This window comes from Lacerta agilis, chromosome 3 (assembly GCF_009819535.1).
Source record: "Lacerta agilis isolate rLacAgi1 chromosome 3, rLacAgi1.pri, whole genome shotgun sequence".
Taxonomy (NCBI): domain Eukaryota; kingdom Metazoa; phylum Chordata; class Lepidosauria; order Squamata; family Lacertidae; genus Lacerta; species Lacerta agilis.
The window spans coordinates 24,305,965-24,322,859 of NC_046314.1; the positions used below are offsets into that span (position 1 = coordinate 24,305,965).

At 42.7% G+C, this 16,895-nt stretch overlaps 1 protein-coding gene across 4 annotated transcripts in view; it reads right to left on the bottom strand.

Moving 5' to 3' along the window:
- Positions 1 to 417: 417 nt before the first annotated feature.
- Positions 418 to 16,895, bottom strand: part of EIPR1 (EARP complex and GARP complex interacting protein 1) — a 54,269-nt gene continuing 37,791 nt past the window's right edge. Inside the window, exons 6-11 of one of the 4 annotated variants that reach the window (XR_004426183.1) lie at positions 16,377 to 16,513; positions 12,967 to 13,134; positions 10,985 to 11,149; positions 10,872 to 10,895; positions 5,854 to 5,919; positions 637 to 741 (exon numbers count right to left, since the gene is read on the bottom strand). Coding sequence is in view for 2 of the 4 variants with exons in the window: in XM_033143043.1 (XP_032998934.1) it covers positions 567 to 741; positions 10,872 to 10,895; positions 10,985 to 11,149; positions 12,967 to 13,134; positions 16,377 to 16,513 (669 nt within the window). In the remaining 2 variants the exon portion in view is untranslated. Of the gene's footprint in view, positions 742 to 5,853; positions 5,920 to 10,871; positions 10,896 to 10,984; positions 11,150 to 12,966; positions 13,135 to 16,376; positions 16,514 to 16,895 lie in introns of all 4 variants that reach the window. The other 3 variants (XM_033143043.1, XR_004426184.1, XM_033143044.1) reach the window with 3 other exon arrangements.

Sequence of the window (16,895 nt, forward strand, 5' to 3'; positions counted from 1 at the left end):
CCTTGAGATATTTGAAGAAGGCTATCATATCTGCAGATGGCTCAGCCACACTGCACTGACTAAAGTTTAGTCTTAAATGCAAACACAGCCTATGTCTATTTGTTTTAAGAGACAGAAATGTTTTAAGACACGATTTGGTTCAACCACAAACCTCTGCCGTGGAAACAATTAAGTGAAACTGAAATGGTTTACTTTGGTGTGAGTGTGTTGGCAATATTCCATTTGTTTCCCTAAATATTGAAAAAAAATATGGGTAGATGCTCCCTTTGGGTTCAACTAATTCATATAGGACAACACAGATCATACAAGGAAATTGGATAGTAATAGTCTCTTCATTTATGTGTATGCATGTGTGTGTGTGTATATATACACGTATATAAGATGCCAGGTGCAAAACAAGAAAAACAGTAAAAAAAGTGATTTTCATAGCAGTTCTTTTAATTTTCAAATATTTACACTAGAGGGAAAAGGGTTGGTATTCCTTTCATGACACTTATTTGAGAAATGGAGTATTTCCAATTATCAGCCAATATTGAGATAATGAAGCTGAAGAAATGTGAACAGATTTATAACAGTATGTGGTATTTAAGAGCTCTGGGAACTCTGTTAATAACAAGCCGCCCATCATAACTTAACGAGGCAAATAGCCATGGGTCGGCTGAAGACCATTCCACTGCATAGACACTGTCTTCATGTTCTTCATAGGTAGCTATTATCCTGTCCTGAAGTGGTTCTTTAATCCTAGAATTTAAAAAGAGGAAAAGAAAAAAAAGCAAGTGATTGGAGCAATTCTGATATATAAAGACGAAAGAGAGAGAGAGAGTTGTAAAGCTCCTCCTCAATTGTGCAGGTTTAGGGCAGGAGAAGAAGCCGGAGGAACAATTTTAGCAGAAATAATGTTGTACTCATAACACCTAAGGAGTCACTGCAGATGTCTTCACATCAATTTTCCTGTGATGCTACACACACACACACACACACACACACTTAACTACATAATGATGAGCGTACCTATGAGAGCTAAGATGTTAGTATCTGCCTGTCTTGTGTTAGCAGCACCAAGGTATAAGGGACTGGCTAGGCCAGTGGTGGCCAAACTTGGCCCTCCAGCTGTTTTGGGACTACTATTCCCATCATCCCTGACCACTGGTCCTGTTAGCTAGGGATGATGGGAGTTGTAGTCCAAAAAAAGCTGGAGGGCCAAGTTTGGCCACCACTGGGCTAGACAATAAGGAGTGGTGGGAGGCCCCAGCTGGAACCCCCCCCCCAAAAAAAAAAATGCCTCAGAAGAGGAAGGCTCAGAGCCAGGGAATTGGTGGTAGGACACTGAAGACAGGACAAAGGATGAAGGGGGGGGGGCAGAATGGCTGGATGCCGAACAAGCAACAGGCTTGTGTGAGAGAGAGGAAGAGGCAGAAAGCACGGCAGATGTAAGACAGGCAGCTAAGGAAGTGGGGGCTGAGGCTGCAACAGATCACAGGAGCCTGCTGGTCCTACTGTATTTAACTCCCCTTCCCCCTTGTCTCCAAGGACTTGGAGACTTTTGCATGTAGCAGAACAACATGTCCAGAGGTTGCGGGGGGGGGGGCTCTCCCTGTTGGGAGTTTAAGACTGCAGGGAACACAGCTGTACAGGGAGGAGACTCAGGGGAAAGTGAGAGGCACAGATGGTCAATTCTAGCAACTGATTTACTGGGGCAACTTGCTTGCCCGTAAGTTTCTCTGTTCGCATTCTATTTCCTTGAATAAAGAATCAACTTTACTGCTCGGCTCTGAGTCTCCTTGCTGACCTGCAGCTGAACCAGTCCTGCCCCCCGGCGCAAGCCTGGGCAGTGTGTAAGGAGCTAAGAGCTGGCTAACATATTCATTAAGGAAGATCACAGCAAATCAGAAGTTTTTTTTTCTCTCCTTCTCCCCAACCCCCTTTTCTCTCTCTTTCAGGAAAACATTGCTTTAAAAAGTTCCCAGGGTGTGGCTCAGAAAGAGCTAGAATACAGGGTAATTTAGTCCTCCTTCCTTCCACAGAAGATGTTCAAACATGGATGTCGTGGTCACCAAGTTGGTACAACAGGTCAATACCAGGTGATGTGAAGTTCACCCGACCTGCACGATTAGTCAAGAGAAAAACTGGAGGTGCTCACTGGCTGCCACACTGGCAAATAACATTGGTACCCTGAAACTAAGGCTAAGGAATGAATATAAGTATTCTCATTATGAGATGCAGAAAATACTGTATGATGGAGAGGATATTGGGATGGAACGTCAAGACTAAGACATTCTCATGAAGCTAACAGTGCAAAATCTATTAGGAAGTGGATACTGAGTGTTTTTTCATTTACTTGGGATGTTATGAAAGTGCCCTATCAAGCAAAAATGTGGAAGACAGAGTATGTATGTGGATTTTTAGTGCAGAATACCCAGTTAGATGATAGATAGATACATAGATACATAGATATAGATACTTTATTGTCATTGTACGTAGTACAACGAAATTGAATGCCATCCCACATTTACAGCCACATATACGCATTTATACATTTACAACCACACATACACATACAGGTGAAACTCGAAAAATTAGAATATCATGGAAAAGTCCATTTATGTAAGCAATTGTTTTCTTCAGCTACTGGAGTTTAATGTATGAGATAGACTCATGACATGCAAAGCGAGATATGTCAAGCCTTTGCTTGTTATAATAGTGATGATTATGGCGTACAGCTGATGAAAACCCCAAAGCTGAAATTGTTAATTTGGGGTTCTCATCAGCTGTACGCCATAATCATCACAATTATAACAAATAAAGGCTTGACATATCTCGCTTTGCATGTCATGAGTCTATCTCATATATTAGTTTCACCTTTTAAGTTGAATTACTGAAAGAAATGAACTCCCCGAAGATCATATCATTTGGTTACAGCGTTTAAAATAGTTATAGCTCTTGGATAAAAACTGTTTTTTAGTCTATCCGTTCTTGATTTAATTGTTCTGTATCTCTTGCCCGAGGGCAATCGTGCAAACAGACTATATCCAGGATGAGATGAATCCTGTAAAATGTTGTTTGCTTTTTTGAGACAACGGGAGCTGTATAGTTCGTCCAAAGATGGGAGAGGATGACCGATAATCTTTTGGGCTGTGGTTATGACCTTCTGGAGCATTTTCCTATTGGTGACTGTGGAACTGGCAAACCAAGCACAGATACAGTATGTAAGAATGCTCTCTATGCTGCCTTGATAGAAGGAAACCAGCAGTCTCTCACTCAGATTGTTCTTCTTTAAAAGTCTGAGGAAATAAAGTCTCTGCTGGGCCTTCTTTACCATAGCAATGGTATTAGGGCTCCAGGTCATACCCTGCTCGATAGTAACACCCAGAAACTTGAATACAGCCACCCTCTCCACCCGGTTCCCACCAATATACAAGGGCTGAATGTCCGCCTCCCCCCCCCCCTGTAGTCCACTACCAGTTCCTTGGTCTTAGCGATATTAAGGAACAGATTGTTTTCTTTGCACCAACCACAGAGCTGCTCCACCTCGTTCTGATAGGCGGACTCATCCCCCTCAGAAATGAGCCTCACCACAGTGGTGTCATCAGCAGACTTTATGATTTTGTTGCTAAGATGGGTAGCTGTACAATCATACATATAAAGGGTATAGAGTTACATATTGTACAGAAGGAATGTGCTGCTTATTATATGATTTGCGTCAAGGGACTGGGCTCCTCCTCTCGGCCTGTGTAGCCCACTGCTCAGCAATGTTATTATTTAATATTATTTAATAAATTTATATACCACCCTGCACCCGCAGATCTCAGGGCAGTTCACAGGATAAAATCATAATATGAAAACTCAGAATGCATAAATTTAAATCAGTTTCTACAACAAAGAGGAGGGATAAAGAGAACCCAAGGCAACCTTGCAGCTAGTTCGCCTCGAGAATAAAAACAACAAATTCCTGAACATGCCAAACTCTTAATTGATCAAGTTGTCAGAGGGGGAGGAAAGACAGCAGGACTGGGACTGTCCTCCCGCTGAGTACAAAGGGCAACCTGACTCCTCTCTATCTGAGTCTGCGCTCACATGGTGACTCTCAGCCTGTCCTAGAAGGGCCACCTTCTTCTGACCCCTGCTTGATCGCTCATACCTCCTGCTTCTAGCACTTTCCACCTTGTCCCTTCCCCATACTGCTCTCCAGTGTCCCACCACCACCACCCGGGGTCTAAGTCATCTTCTGTGTCATCCCTGGGGTGGCTGGGGCTCTAGGGCAGCGGGTGCCCACCACTCTTCCTCATCCAGCCAGCCACTCCCTGACATAACTCAACATCCTGTTAGTGCTGCTGGAAGGCATTAGGAGGTACAACGGCTGCTTAGTCAGCCATGACAGCCAAGTTGAAAATGGAAGGTTAAAACTGAAATCACATCCCTATTTGCTGAACGGCAAAGCTAGAACACTGATGCTTCGATGTGGTTTCTGATGCTTGCCATCAAGAACCAAACAAAATAATCCCAGTGTAGTACCTATGCAGCATGAATGTTAAGTATGCATGTGAGAGAAAATCAGTTATGCTTTTTTAATGTGTGTGTGTGTGTGTGTGTGTGTGTGTGTACTTCTTCTTTTCTTTTCCTGGAGGCTATGTCTATTCAGTCTCCCCCCCCCCCCATTTCCAGATCTGCTCTTCAGCAGACGCACCTGGCTGACGTGAAAAGTTGGTCACGTCCCCAGACGGCAATGTGCCTCGTGCGGTGCTCACCCACTTATCTCAGACTCCATTATCCCAGAGATTTCAGACGTCTCCGAATAAGCAAGGGAGCAATGGATGGCACACGCCCCTATCAGGGGACATGGCCGACTTTCAGCTAACCAGGAGCTCGGGTTAACCTGGAGTTTGATAAACAGGCACGAAGGAAGCTGCTGGCTTGCCCCTCACTTCCTTCAGGCCAGATGCAGTGCACAATTGGATGCACGAATGTTTTAACAATTAAACAATTAAGTCGTGGAGAGATGTATGCTAAAGAATGATATACCGCCTTAGCAGAGAGATCACGGTTGTGCATTATCTGCTCCACTCGGCTATTTATAGTCCTCTCAAATTGTTCTGTCTTTTGCTGAATTTCCCTTTGGGGATTATAGTATGCTGGTAGCAGGCAGAACGGAGAAGAAGGCTCTCCCCGCCCCCTTCTTTCTTTCTTTTTTCCAAGTGAAGACCACACAAGACTGCACTTCAGGAAGACACAAAGGGCTTATTTTCTGCCAAACGTTGCCTAAGCTTCAGAACCTCGCTGCTGATGGAACAGAGTGGCAACCTATGATTTTTCTCTTGGCAGAACGGTAATGGCATGCAAATAAGCCTGACGAAAAGTTTATTTAAGAAACTGCAAAACTGGGACAGGGCAATCAGTTTCCCCTTTTGGCACCGCAATGCATGAATAACACCTATAAGGCAGTAATATGCTACTTGAATGACAAGCCCGAGGAAGCTCCACCAGCCTAACCAGGAACTGTATCTGGATCCCACTCTCTCTTGGCCTGCAGGCAACCATGGTGGGTGGTGGTAGGTAGACTCAAGATTTCATACCAACAGTAGAGAAAGTTTTATATATATGAGGGGCTAACTAGAGATGGTGGGAGGGTTGCAAGGGGCTACTGGGAGGAAGAGGAAATTGCCAAAAAATTACTTTCCTATCATTTCCGCTGACAGAAGTCTTACTGTCTGCTAAGCAAGACCATTAGATACAACCCCACAGCTAATGTTCAGTGGAGGATAAGATTATCCAAGGCCTTGTCTATTTATTTCTTTAAAGAAAAAACAACAACAATTAATCCAGTAGTCAAATATTGGAATATATATTTTACCTCACCTTTTCATCCATGAAAATCCTCAATAAGGTCATCTATCATACGTCAACTCAGTTTACCTCTGTAGACTTTAAAAAAACAACAACCACTTCAAGCTATTCAGGCTTTATTCATAAGCAGATGTACTGAGCCCTTGATAATTTCAGTTGCCTTTCAATATCTTTTTCAACTTTTTTTAAAGATAAATGACCATAAATGTACACTGTATTCTATACTGTATGTGCCCATATGAGAAATTTAGAAAACATTACAATGCTTGCTCACTGCTGGAGGGTAGTTTCTTTAAGAAAAAATATACACACCTTGAAACGAGATAAATTGTGTTTTTCTGTTTCTGCCATGCAAGTCATCGTAGAAAAAAACAAATATTTTGAGACCAACATTTATACTGTTCTCTCAACAGGCAAGGATGATTTGACAGCTTCCTGAAGGATATTATATGAGTGCACACAAATAGCATATTAAAATATTCCTCAAGTTAAAATATTTATCATATTTATTTTATAGGAGTTACTCTGCAGTTGTAAGTGTTTGCAAACATGAGTTCTGCAGTGCTTCAAAGACTGTTTTCAGATTATGACCAGATGCAGACTCCATGGCTGCGCCATCAAAAAACTTTTTGCTCCCTGCTCTTGCTGTTTATCATCTAGCCCGATGAAGAGTCCTGAAAAACTCAGAAGTTTGCACATTATTTTCTGACATATTGGTTGGCCTATTAAAGTCTAAATATGGATTTTGGAATGAATTCCTGAATTTGCTAAACACCAGTATCCAAATTTGAACTGAATGAGTATCAATAAACAACAACAGCATACCAATGAACAGGGACCTAATTCACATTTAAATAATGTTAAATGCCTTTAGTGGAACTTCCGTCTCACACGGCACACAAATACAAGCTGCATTTCATACTCAATTCAGATGACATTTTAGAACTATGCCTAAACAGAGCAGCAGCTGGCAAAACAGTTGTCTGCTTTGAACCCACTGCAAGCAATCGAGGGTGAGGAATTCCTGTCCTTACCAGAAACAAGCAAGAGGTGTCTCAGTTGGTCCATGCAAATGTACTGTTACTGATTGGCTAGCCCTGAATGTCAGTTGGGGTGTCTAACCAATTAGCAACCACACCACATCCTACCTAACACTGACTGAGACACCTGCCTACACTGCCATCTCCTGTTAGTTTTTGTTAAGGACAGGAATCCACTTCCTCCCACAATTGCAACACAGTAGTGGCCAGCAGTTTCAGCTGGAAAACTGCCTAACTAGCCATTACTGTCATGTTAATCACGTTTTCCTGTTTATGTTATATTCTGCTTATATGATCCTGTTATAACTCTAAGCCTACACTATGCTATTTTTTAATTTTAAAAAAAGTTAATAAAAGCTGGATTCTGCAACCTGCATAAGTTATCCAAGTTAAGCAAATCTGTATATTTCATTCTGCTTCAGGTAATATTGGGACGGGGAATAGAACTACAGTATTGCTACCACCCACACTTCAGGGCCCTGGATTTCACAGTGTATTAAGGGCTAGAAACTTGTTTCTGTTTGTGTGTGTTTCCTGCATGGAATCGGATACTATGTGAATAAAGGAAGTGCTAGTGTGTTGATATGGAGATTCTTTATCGCAGAAATAATGAAGAACTTTTGGGGGAGAGCTGGCCTTTTCAACCATGGGAGTCACAACTTCATTGTTTCTGTGTCTAATCTCCTTTCACAGAGTTGTTACGAGGATAAAGCGTAGCAAGACCCACAAATGCTCTTATCTATGTTGAGAAGATGCTGAACTGCATTGCTAGATTGCCTAGAAAGCTAATGTAAACTGGGTGCTTGACTACACCAGAGAACTGAACAGCTGTGGCTCTTGCATTTGTAGAGCAAGTATTTTAACTGGATCATTTAACAAGCGGTTCATTGCCACGTACGAGGCCCATGCAACTCCCAAAAAAATTTACGCCAAACAAAATCTTCAGGCAGTAATCTGAAGAATCATCTCTTTCTAGCTTCTGAAGAAGATTTTCTATTTAATCCATAAAAGGCACGAACATCGGAATATTCAAATTAAACACATGTCAAATCACATCCTACTCCTAATTCTAATTTGATCTCAGCACTACAATATACTACATGTTGATATTTAAGTCAATCCTATTCTGAAAAGGCTTGCAGGGAAGACCTTTTATTCCATTAAATGCAACAAAACGTCACAGTGCAAAGCAGTCCGGTTCAGTTTTCCAGTTGTGTTTTTCTGGGTTCGGCCCTCAACCTGGATGTCCAGGTTTTGGTTGTGTCCAGGAATGCATTTGCAGAGCTAAACTTAGTGCACCAACTCTGCCTGTTCCTGGAGATGCCAGATCTGGCCATGACATCCCATGTGCCACTTATATGTCGTTTAGACTGACATAGTGCACTTCACTCGGAGCTACCTTTGGGGACTGCCTGGAAACTGCAACTGGTTCGTAATGCTGCAGCCAGACTGTTGACAATACTGGTGATAGGAAACTTGTGATTCCCATGTTAAAAACCTTCTCTGGCTGACTGTCTGCTTCTGGGCACAATTCAAAGAGCTGGTTAGGATGTTCAAAGCCCTACACAACTTAGGGACGGAGTATTTGAAACATACGAGCCCACTGAGTTTTAAAAATAATTGGGGGATGCTTTTTGCGTGCGTCTTGCCAATACCTGGAGTGCAATTGGCAGGCAATCAAGAGAGGATTTTTTAAAAGCAGCTACTCCAGGCTCCAGGGTGTCTTCCTAAAGGAGGTCCATCTAGCCTCTTCTCTGGTGACCAAATAAACAAAACATGTTTATTTGATACATCATGAATTGCCTTATTTTATGTCTTCGGAATTACATATTTTACTGTTGCTGAACAAAATTTGGAGGAACAGTGGGCTATGAATGCCACAGATAACTAACTCTTCCATCAATGAATGGCTTAAAACCTGGGAGGGGGCTGCAAAGTTCCTGGAGAACAGACTAAAAGATAAAAGATAAGAACTAGCTCCATCAGCTGGAGAGCTGGAATGGCTACAATGGGACAGCCAACATGAAAAGATGTTAAATGTCACCACAGTAAAAATGATCCAAATGTTCAAGAAGGAAAGATGACTGCCTAGGAAGCTGCGCTTCAGAGAAAGAGTTAGCGCTTAAGGGTGGATAATGAACCAAGCGTGTCAAAAATGCAATGCAGCAGCACAAAAGGCCAATGCTATTCTATTTGTGCAGCTATGACAGAAGTGTTGCTTCCCAAGACTGATAACATTGCTCTGCTTATTGCTAGTTAAGCATCATCTGAAGTACTGCAGTTTGGAGGAGAGCGGCGGTTCGAGAATGTGGTGGACAATTTGGAAAGGATTCACAGGGAAGCCGCAAGGATGACAACGGGTCTGTGGAAGGTAAACGACATGAAGAAAGTCTAAAGAAACTGAGCAGGTTTAGGATAGAGAGCAAGAAGGAGGTGGTGGATGCAGCAGTAGATTTCCATTATTTAAAAGCCTATGAGAAATGAGAAGAGAACTATTGTTTACCATATCCATGGGTGAACAGGAGAGAAGTAGGGTGTTTAAAAATGGCAATGGGGGGGGGGAGAGTTATTTAAAAAGTTCACATAAGCAACAAGCTGGGCAATGCACAAGCCTCCTTCATGCATTCAAAATAATGTGTGTGGGCACAAAGTGCATGTTCCACCCCCACGTGGGTGGCGCTGTGGTCTAAACCACTGAGCCTCTTGGGCCTGCTGATCGGAAGGTTGGCGGTTCGAATCCACACAACAGGGTGAGCTCCCGTTGCTCTGTCTCAGCTTCTTCAATCCTAGCAGTTCAAAAGCACACCAGTGCGAGAAGATAAACAGGCATCGCTGTGGCGGGAAGGTAAACAGCGTTTCTGTGCACTCTGGCACTCGTCAACGGTGACCCATTGTGCCAGACGTGATTTAGTCATGCTGGCCACATGACCCGGAAAGCTGTTTGGACAAATGCCGGCTCCCTCGGCCTGAAAAGCGAGATGAGTGCCGCACCCCATAGTCACCTTTGACTGGAGGTCCTTTACTTTTTTCTTTCTTTTTTTACCTCCACTCCCAACATCCCCATCCATTCTTCCCCCAACTTTTCCATGCTGAAGGGAAAGGTCTGAAGGGAGGGTTGGCATGTGTGTGGCCAAACATGCTTAGAAGCCACCCATGGTGAGGAAGGCTGTATTATCAGCCAAATGCAGTTGGAAATCCTCTTCAGGCCTTCTTGCTCAGATAGAAAGGTTGGGGTGGAGTGGGTGCACCACTGGAAACTGGGGTGGGGGGGCACACACATGCCCCCCCTACGCATTTTACATCTGCGCATATTCTTTTGAACAGATTAAGATGTCTATCGCTTTTATAGAATTGGGAGGAAACTATTAAATAGCTTAGAATGAAGCTTCTGCAAACAAACGTTGTGTTTTGCTAATATTGTGTACTTGCTAATATTACAGTCAGGAAGTGACACTCTCCATAAGTTGATCACACACACACACACACACACACACAAACACACTTGGGGTGCATTAGTGACTTAAAATGGGAAATAGTCATGAAGTGAAAGCTTCTGCAGGCACAATCTGCTGGTGCCCTTCTCCAGTTCTAAACATGCACACCCATGCTACCCGAAAGTCCCAGGAGTCCTCAGAGCAGTGCAAAAGGAAGCATCAGAAGCCCATTGAAATATTTTTGTGTGGTTTTAATGTTGGTGCCAGTTTTATTTTAGCTGGCGTGGAAATATAATCTGCGCTTTTCCTGAAATGCCCATCCAACCCACGTCACAAAGAAACAATTCCATGGAAAACCAAAAAACCTCCCCCCCCCCCGTGTAATATGCAGGCCCATGGAAGTCATTGGCCTCCTTTTGACTTCCATGGGCTTTAGACCCAAGCCAGTGCTACCATATGACTTCAGAAAGTGTGTGGGGGGGGGGAATGAACTTCAAGAAAAGTGCCAGTCCACAACCGTAGGAAAGCTAATGAATTCAGAGGTTGAGCTACTTACCGTTTAGGTGTGTACACAAAAACCCTACAATTAGCAAAGAACATTTCATCAAACTAAGTGACCGCTTGACCTCACACAAAATGTTGTGTCTGTTAATTAAGGTATTTTCTTACTTGTCCTCCTGGTGGTCTTCCTGGTCGCTAAGTTCATCATCATCTACCAGGTGCCCAAAAGGTTCAGAAGAAATGGATACCATGTTGGAAAGGATGACTCTGCTGTCACTGCTGCCTGTCAGCACTAATTGGTCATGGGAATGATTGTAGCGGACGTTCCAGACCCTAAAAACATCAACCCCACCACAGAATCAACCAGTTGAACCACTACCTAAAGGACGCAGATATAAGCATGCTGTACAGCTTTCAAAACCTCAGTTTCCATCCATGGATTGCTGAAATCTATTACCTGCTATCAAACAAGTCTAGATATTGAAGGCTGTGGACAGTAGACCAACTTTTCTACTCTACAAATAGAAGGAACTTCTGTGTTTGGAAGGAGAATTGTGCTCACGGTGTAAAAATATTGGCTATTGTCCAATGCAACCGAAAAACACATATGGGATGTTTCAGTCATGGGATGAAAGACATATAGTGAGTTTTGAACAGCAACAATAAAATGCCACTGATATTGCCTCTCTAATAAAGTGCTTAGGAACCGTGTTGAGAATCGGAGGCGCAGGTTGCAAGGATGGGATAGTGGCAATCCCCCAGACTCCAACTCCCATCAGCCCCAGCAAGCATGGCCAAAGTTTAGGGGTGATGGGAGTTGGAGTCGAGCAATATCTGAGAGCCACGGGTTTCTTATCTCTGTACTAGAGCATCAATAAGCTGAATACACTGGCTGTGCTAATCCGAGAAGTGCAACCCCAGTTTGTAGTACAATGTCAGCCCAGTTGCTTGTCCCAAAACCACTGGAATGGATCCAGAGATCTGTGAGAGATCTGGAATGCTCCTGCTGGCAACAAGGGAAGTGGATATCAGCAAAAGTAATCTCTCCTACCTCCCTCCTTCCCCATACTGTGAATGGAAGACCCTATTGGATGAAATCCGTTCCCAAAATAGAGTAACTCCTTTTGTTCATGGAAGGGCTGCACATTTCAGCCCAATATAACTTGCTGCTCCTACCAGCCTAGAGAAATAAACACATGTTGTTCTTTTTCCTGGGATGGATAGCATTGCTGTAATGTTATTTCTGTCTGGGACTGGGCAACTGGGCATTAATGCATTGCAGTTGCCCTGGAGGCAAATACCAAAGCAATTCACGTCAATACCTGGATGAAGCCTATGGGGGGGGGGTTAACAAAAGCCTTATCTTTTGCTCCTACTCTTATGGCAGCAATGTCTTTAAAAACTTTTTATTTCGTTTTGCAAGGCCAGTTCTTTACAGAGCCTACCAACAAGTTGTAAGGAGGGGGAGACCCAAAAGCCCAAATCCTGCAATGGAAGTTTTTGCTTATTGTTTAAACACAGCATGCAGATATTCTGAAGACAAAGCATTCCCCCATAAGCAAAACATGGATTATTTATTAATGTGATAAATTGAGCCCAAAGTTACCCCAAATCTGTGCTGGGTATGGTTAAAGTAGTCCATAAGACAAAGGGAGGATTAACACTATTAACTGAGCTCTCGAAGATCATGTTAATACCAAATGTCTCCAGATTTTCTGTCGTTCTAATGGCTTAATAATCTCCTCAGTAAATAAAGATGTTTCCACAAAGTTGCCTCTTCGATGCCAGTGCTGAAGTTGCTTCAGGGCCCAGAATTATTTTGCCGCAGATGCCGCCACCCTAAAATCTGTGAAATCTGAACAACACTCTGTCTCTTGGCTATATAGAAATCTTTCTACATTAATCTTCAACAAAAGGGAATCATTAATCTCTGCTGTAGAAACACATTAAAACTATTTTACAGTACGGACAATACCTTCCTAGAAAACAAATCAACATTTGCTAGCTTTTAAAATATCTGTATTCTGCTTAGAGGAAAGAAAGAAAGAAATTATCTGCAGCACCAGCTGAACTTGTTTGCATGGTTTTCAGAAAAGAACAATTAGCAGATTCAATTTGATAAATCCTTCACCCAAATAAATTCACTTTACCAGTGGGAATGCTCTTCCAGTGTCTTCACTGGCTCACTGACGTTTCTGGTGTCCCAGAATTTCACCTTGCAGTCATCTCCGCAGCTAGCCAGATAGTACTGTTTGTTGGGATTAAAATCTAGGTCCCTCACCAGCTGTCCATGAGCATTTTCTATACAATATATTTGGCTGCAGGAGGAGAGGGGTGGAAAGAAAAAAAGAGACACATCAAGAAAAGGCAAATAGCAAAGCCCAGCCACAGTGCTAATAGAAAACAAGGGGCATGTTTGCACTGCAAATTAATTTGCTTCAATTTAGGACAACAGCGACTTGCTGCGTTTGCTTTGGTGCCAAGTGCTGGCATATCAGCTTTGCTCCTTTAAAATTACTTCTGGGGTTAGACTGGTATGTCTGCGAATAGCCAGGTTATTCTGGGACAAGTAAGACTGGATTTAGGGCATCACAGCATACGTACAGATAGTTACAGTGGTGCTTCAGTCACTCATTCTCATTCTCTCTCTCTCTCTCTCTCTCTCACACACACACACACACAACCCACCAGCATCACCTCCAACGCCACACAGGCAGCTGGTGCTGGGAAACATCTGCCTTGTCATTAGAATCAAGCCAGCATCTTGTCCTCTAACACATCAGCAGCATCGCTGAGATTCATACCAGTGCCAAAACCCACCTTCCACATAAGAAAATTTGGGATGATCTAGTGAGCTCACAAATCACCATCCACATATGAAAGGTGGAGGTGTACCACAGTGAATTTGAGGCAGGACAGGGCCTGCATACAACTACCTCTTACAGGCATGGACTCTAAATAAGCATATTGTTCAATAATTACTTTACCATCAGCTCCTTTATGCCTTTGTCCCTCAACTTCCAGCTCTTGGAATATGTGCCACCGAAGAGCATGTAGCCAGAAACAAACAAATGCTGTGGCATGTCTTAAGTTTTGCAGGCAAAATATTCTAAAAGAACGTGAAAAATATATGTATTGTAGGCCACATTGCCTACTATTGTCTGGTCATGGGACCATCTGCTTAAAACAGTGCCACCACATTTTCTTCTCTGAAATTAATTCGTCTATTTGTGTATTTGTATGTATGTATGTATGTATGTATATATATATACATACACACACACACACACACATACATATACATACATATATATATACATATACACATATACATAGACACACACACACATATATATTCCCCTTCATTGGGTAGTACCAGGGCACTTCACAACAATGCGTATTAAAATGCAACAAAACATAAAAATCACCGTAGAAACAGCGATTCTACTAAAAGCTCAGCATGAATAAACAGCAAATTCCTGGGTGAATAAAATGGTCTCTAAGCAGCTGTCAAAAACGTGATCAAGTCAGCGCTTGCCTCATTTTGGAGGGAAGAGGGTACCACAAACTGGGTGCCACAACAGAATAGGCCCTCTCCCCATGATATGTTGCAAGATGAAGCTCAGCAGGCTGTGGCACAACAGTTCCCATCTGGAAATCTCAGCATATGAACAGGTGTATAATATGGGGAAAGGGATAAGGGCATTTTGTGGCGCCCATGAGAGTATCTCAGGTTTCCAAATGGGCTCCCAGCTCAAAAAAGGCTGAAGAGCCCTGCTATAACCTCTCACCGCTTTGTAGCTACAGGAGTCTGGAAGCTAAAAGGGCCTTAGTGTAGCAGATGAGATGAGAGGGAGGTGGGAACCATGATTTCCTCGAGGGTCAGGAAATCGCTTTGAACCCAAAGGTCACATTCCCCACAGATGTCAACCTTTCCTTTTTTTTGCGGGAAATTCCCTTATTATAGCATTGGGAAACAGCAGGGAGGGTTGACAGCTATGCATTCCCACATGGACAACCTTCTGGGGTTCCATGGCAATGGTAAGTGGAGTCAAAAGCAAGAGTACGTTGAGCAACGGGGGCAGTGCCTTCTGCTCAGCTGCTAGTAATGTGTCCCTCACCACCAAAAATGTACACACCCCATCTAGCTTCGACTTTGGTTTAGGGTGCTCCAAAGACAGCCTTATGTCCTCAGCTTTCAGCTTCTTTTCTAGTCTAGGTAAAATTGAGCTAAGAGAGACAACGCTTCTCTTCAGCTCACTATGATCAGCTTTGAGCACACACATTTGTGAACTCTTCTGGTGCCATGCCATGAGTCCAATTGCAATTTATACTGATCTAGTGCAGAAGCCCCAAGTTAGGGTTTTAACCCATATTCTTGTAGAAAATGGAAGAGGAAAGTGAGAGAATTACTATAAGCATTTAAATACATATTTTTTAACTTTTCCTAATCAAATTAATCAGTTTTGGGGTATGAAGGAATGTAATTGGAAACAATGGAAATATAGTGCTGCACCCATGAGCACGCGGGAGACATAAAACCAAATTTAAAGTCATCTCCCCCTTTAAGGCAGCAGAAGTTATTACAAGACATCCGTCTTCCGAGGCTAGTGATAAATTACTGTGTGCTAAGGGGATAAGCTGTATCTTAAAAAAGCTTGCACAGACTTCTGTTGTCATGGCAACAGATGTGCACAACATCACTCCTTTGCTTATCAAAATTACAACTAGAGCAGGAAAGGAGTCCTATATTTCTTATATTGAAGCTTTAAGTTTGTTGGCATTCAAAATTTTTGATACGTTGCGGCCCCAATACTAAACACAGTTGTGCCAGGCAACTGACTGTCAACGGATTGGAAACTTCTGCTGCATTATCTCTAAAGATACTGTCAAAATCAAATGGAAACCTAAAATCCATCCCTCCTCAAACAAAGCAGAGCAAACTCCAGACCTAGCTAATCTCTCCCTCCAGCCCGCCCCCTATAAAAACCCCTCTAAAATTTGAAAAAGAAGAAGTCATTAGTATAACAGATTCAGCCAGCTTTAAAATAACAGTCCAGAATGGAAACTTAAGTCACTCCGCTCTGGACTGAATTGCTGAGTTCAATGGCACTGGCACATTCTGAAATAGGGATGGGGAAGCTGTTGCTCTCCATCACGATCATTCATGACCCTTGACCCTTGGCCATGCTGGCAAAGATTGATGGGAGCTGGAGAGCAACAACATCTGGAAAGCCAACGGTTCCCCACCTCTACTCTAAAAACATCCACACCTAGCTCTATTTTAAATGAATGGGGTTCTTTTTATCAGTAGCTTAATAACAGCAGGATTTTCACGTACCGTACATACTGGATGTGAAGAAAAGGGATCCTTTAGGTTGCTGCTATAGCTTATTGAATCCGTGGCAGACGTCTAAACTAGGCATGTAAACTAGTGAAATAACTACTTTTGATGCCTGCTTAAAAAAAAAAAATCACTGCTGGAAAAGTAACTTTTCAGAAAGACACAGCTTATCTACAGATACAGATATAGACAGAAAGAAGAAACCACACTCCTTACGTCATAGTGCGTATATCCCATCCTCGAATGGCAGTGTCGTTTGCTGTCGCAACCTGAGTGCAATTATGGTGGGGACTCCATCGTCCGGAGGTAAACTTCAACTGTCCCTTTCCTTCCAAGGCGACGGAATTTGACAGCTGCGCGTTAGAAACAACTCAGGTGAGTGACTCTCGCATGAAATGCCTCTCTAGCTGTACAGAGCAACTCACTTCAGAGGCAACAACCAGAACCGCTTGAAACTTAAAACAGGGAATTATTCGTGTGACGGACGATAATATTCATTTCGTAACACGCCTTACTGACTTGTTGGCGAATTACACTTGGTTCTACCTAGCACAGACGACGACATTTGTCAATTATTGATGGATAAGAGAAAATATTCATTCATTCATTCATTCATTTATTTCATAACATTTATACCCTGCTTGATTGTAGAAGAAAACCTCAAAGTGGTTTTTACAAAGTAATTCATTATCACCTTTTAAAAAGAAGAAAAGCGAGAAGAACCCTTACAGATAA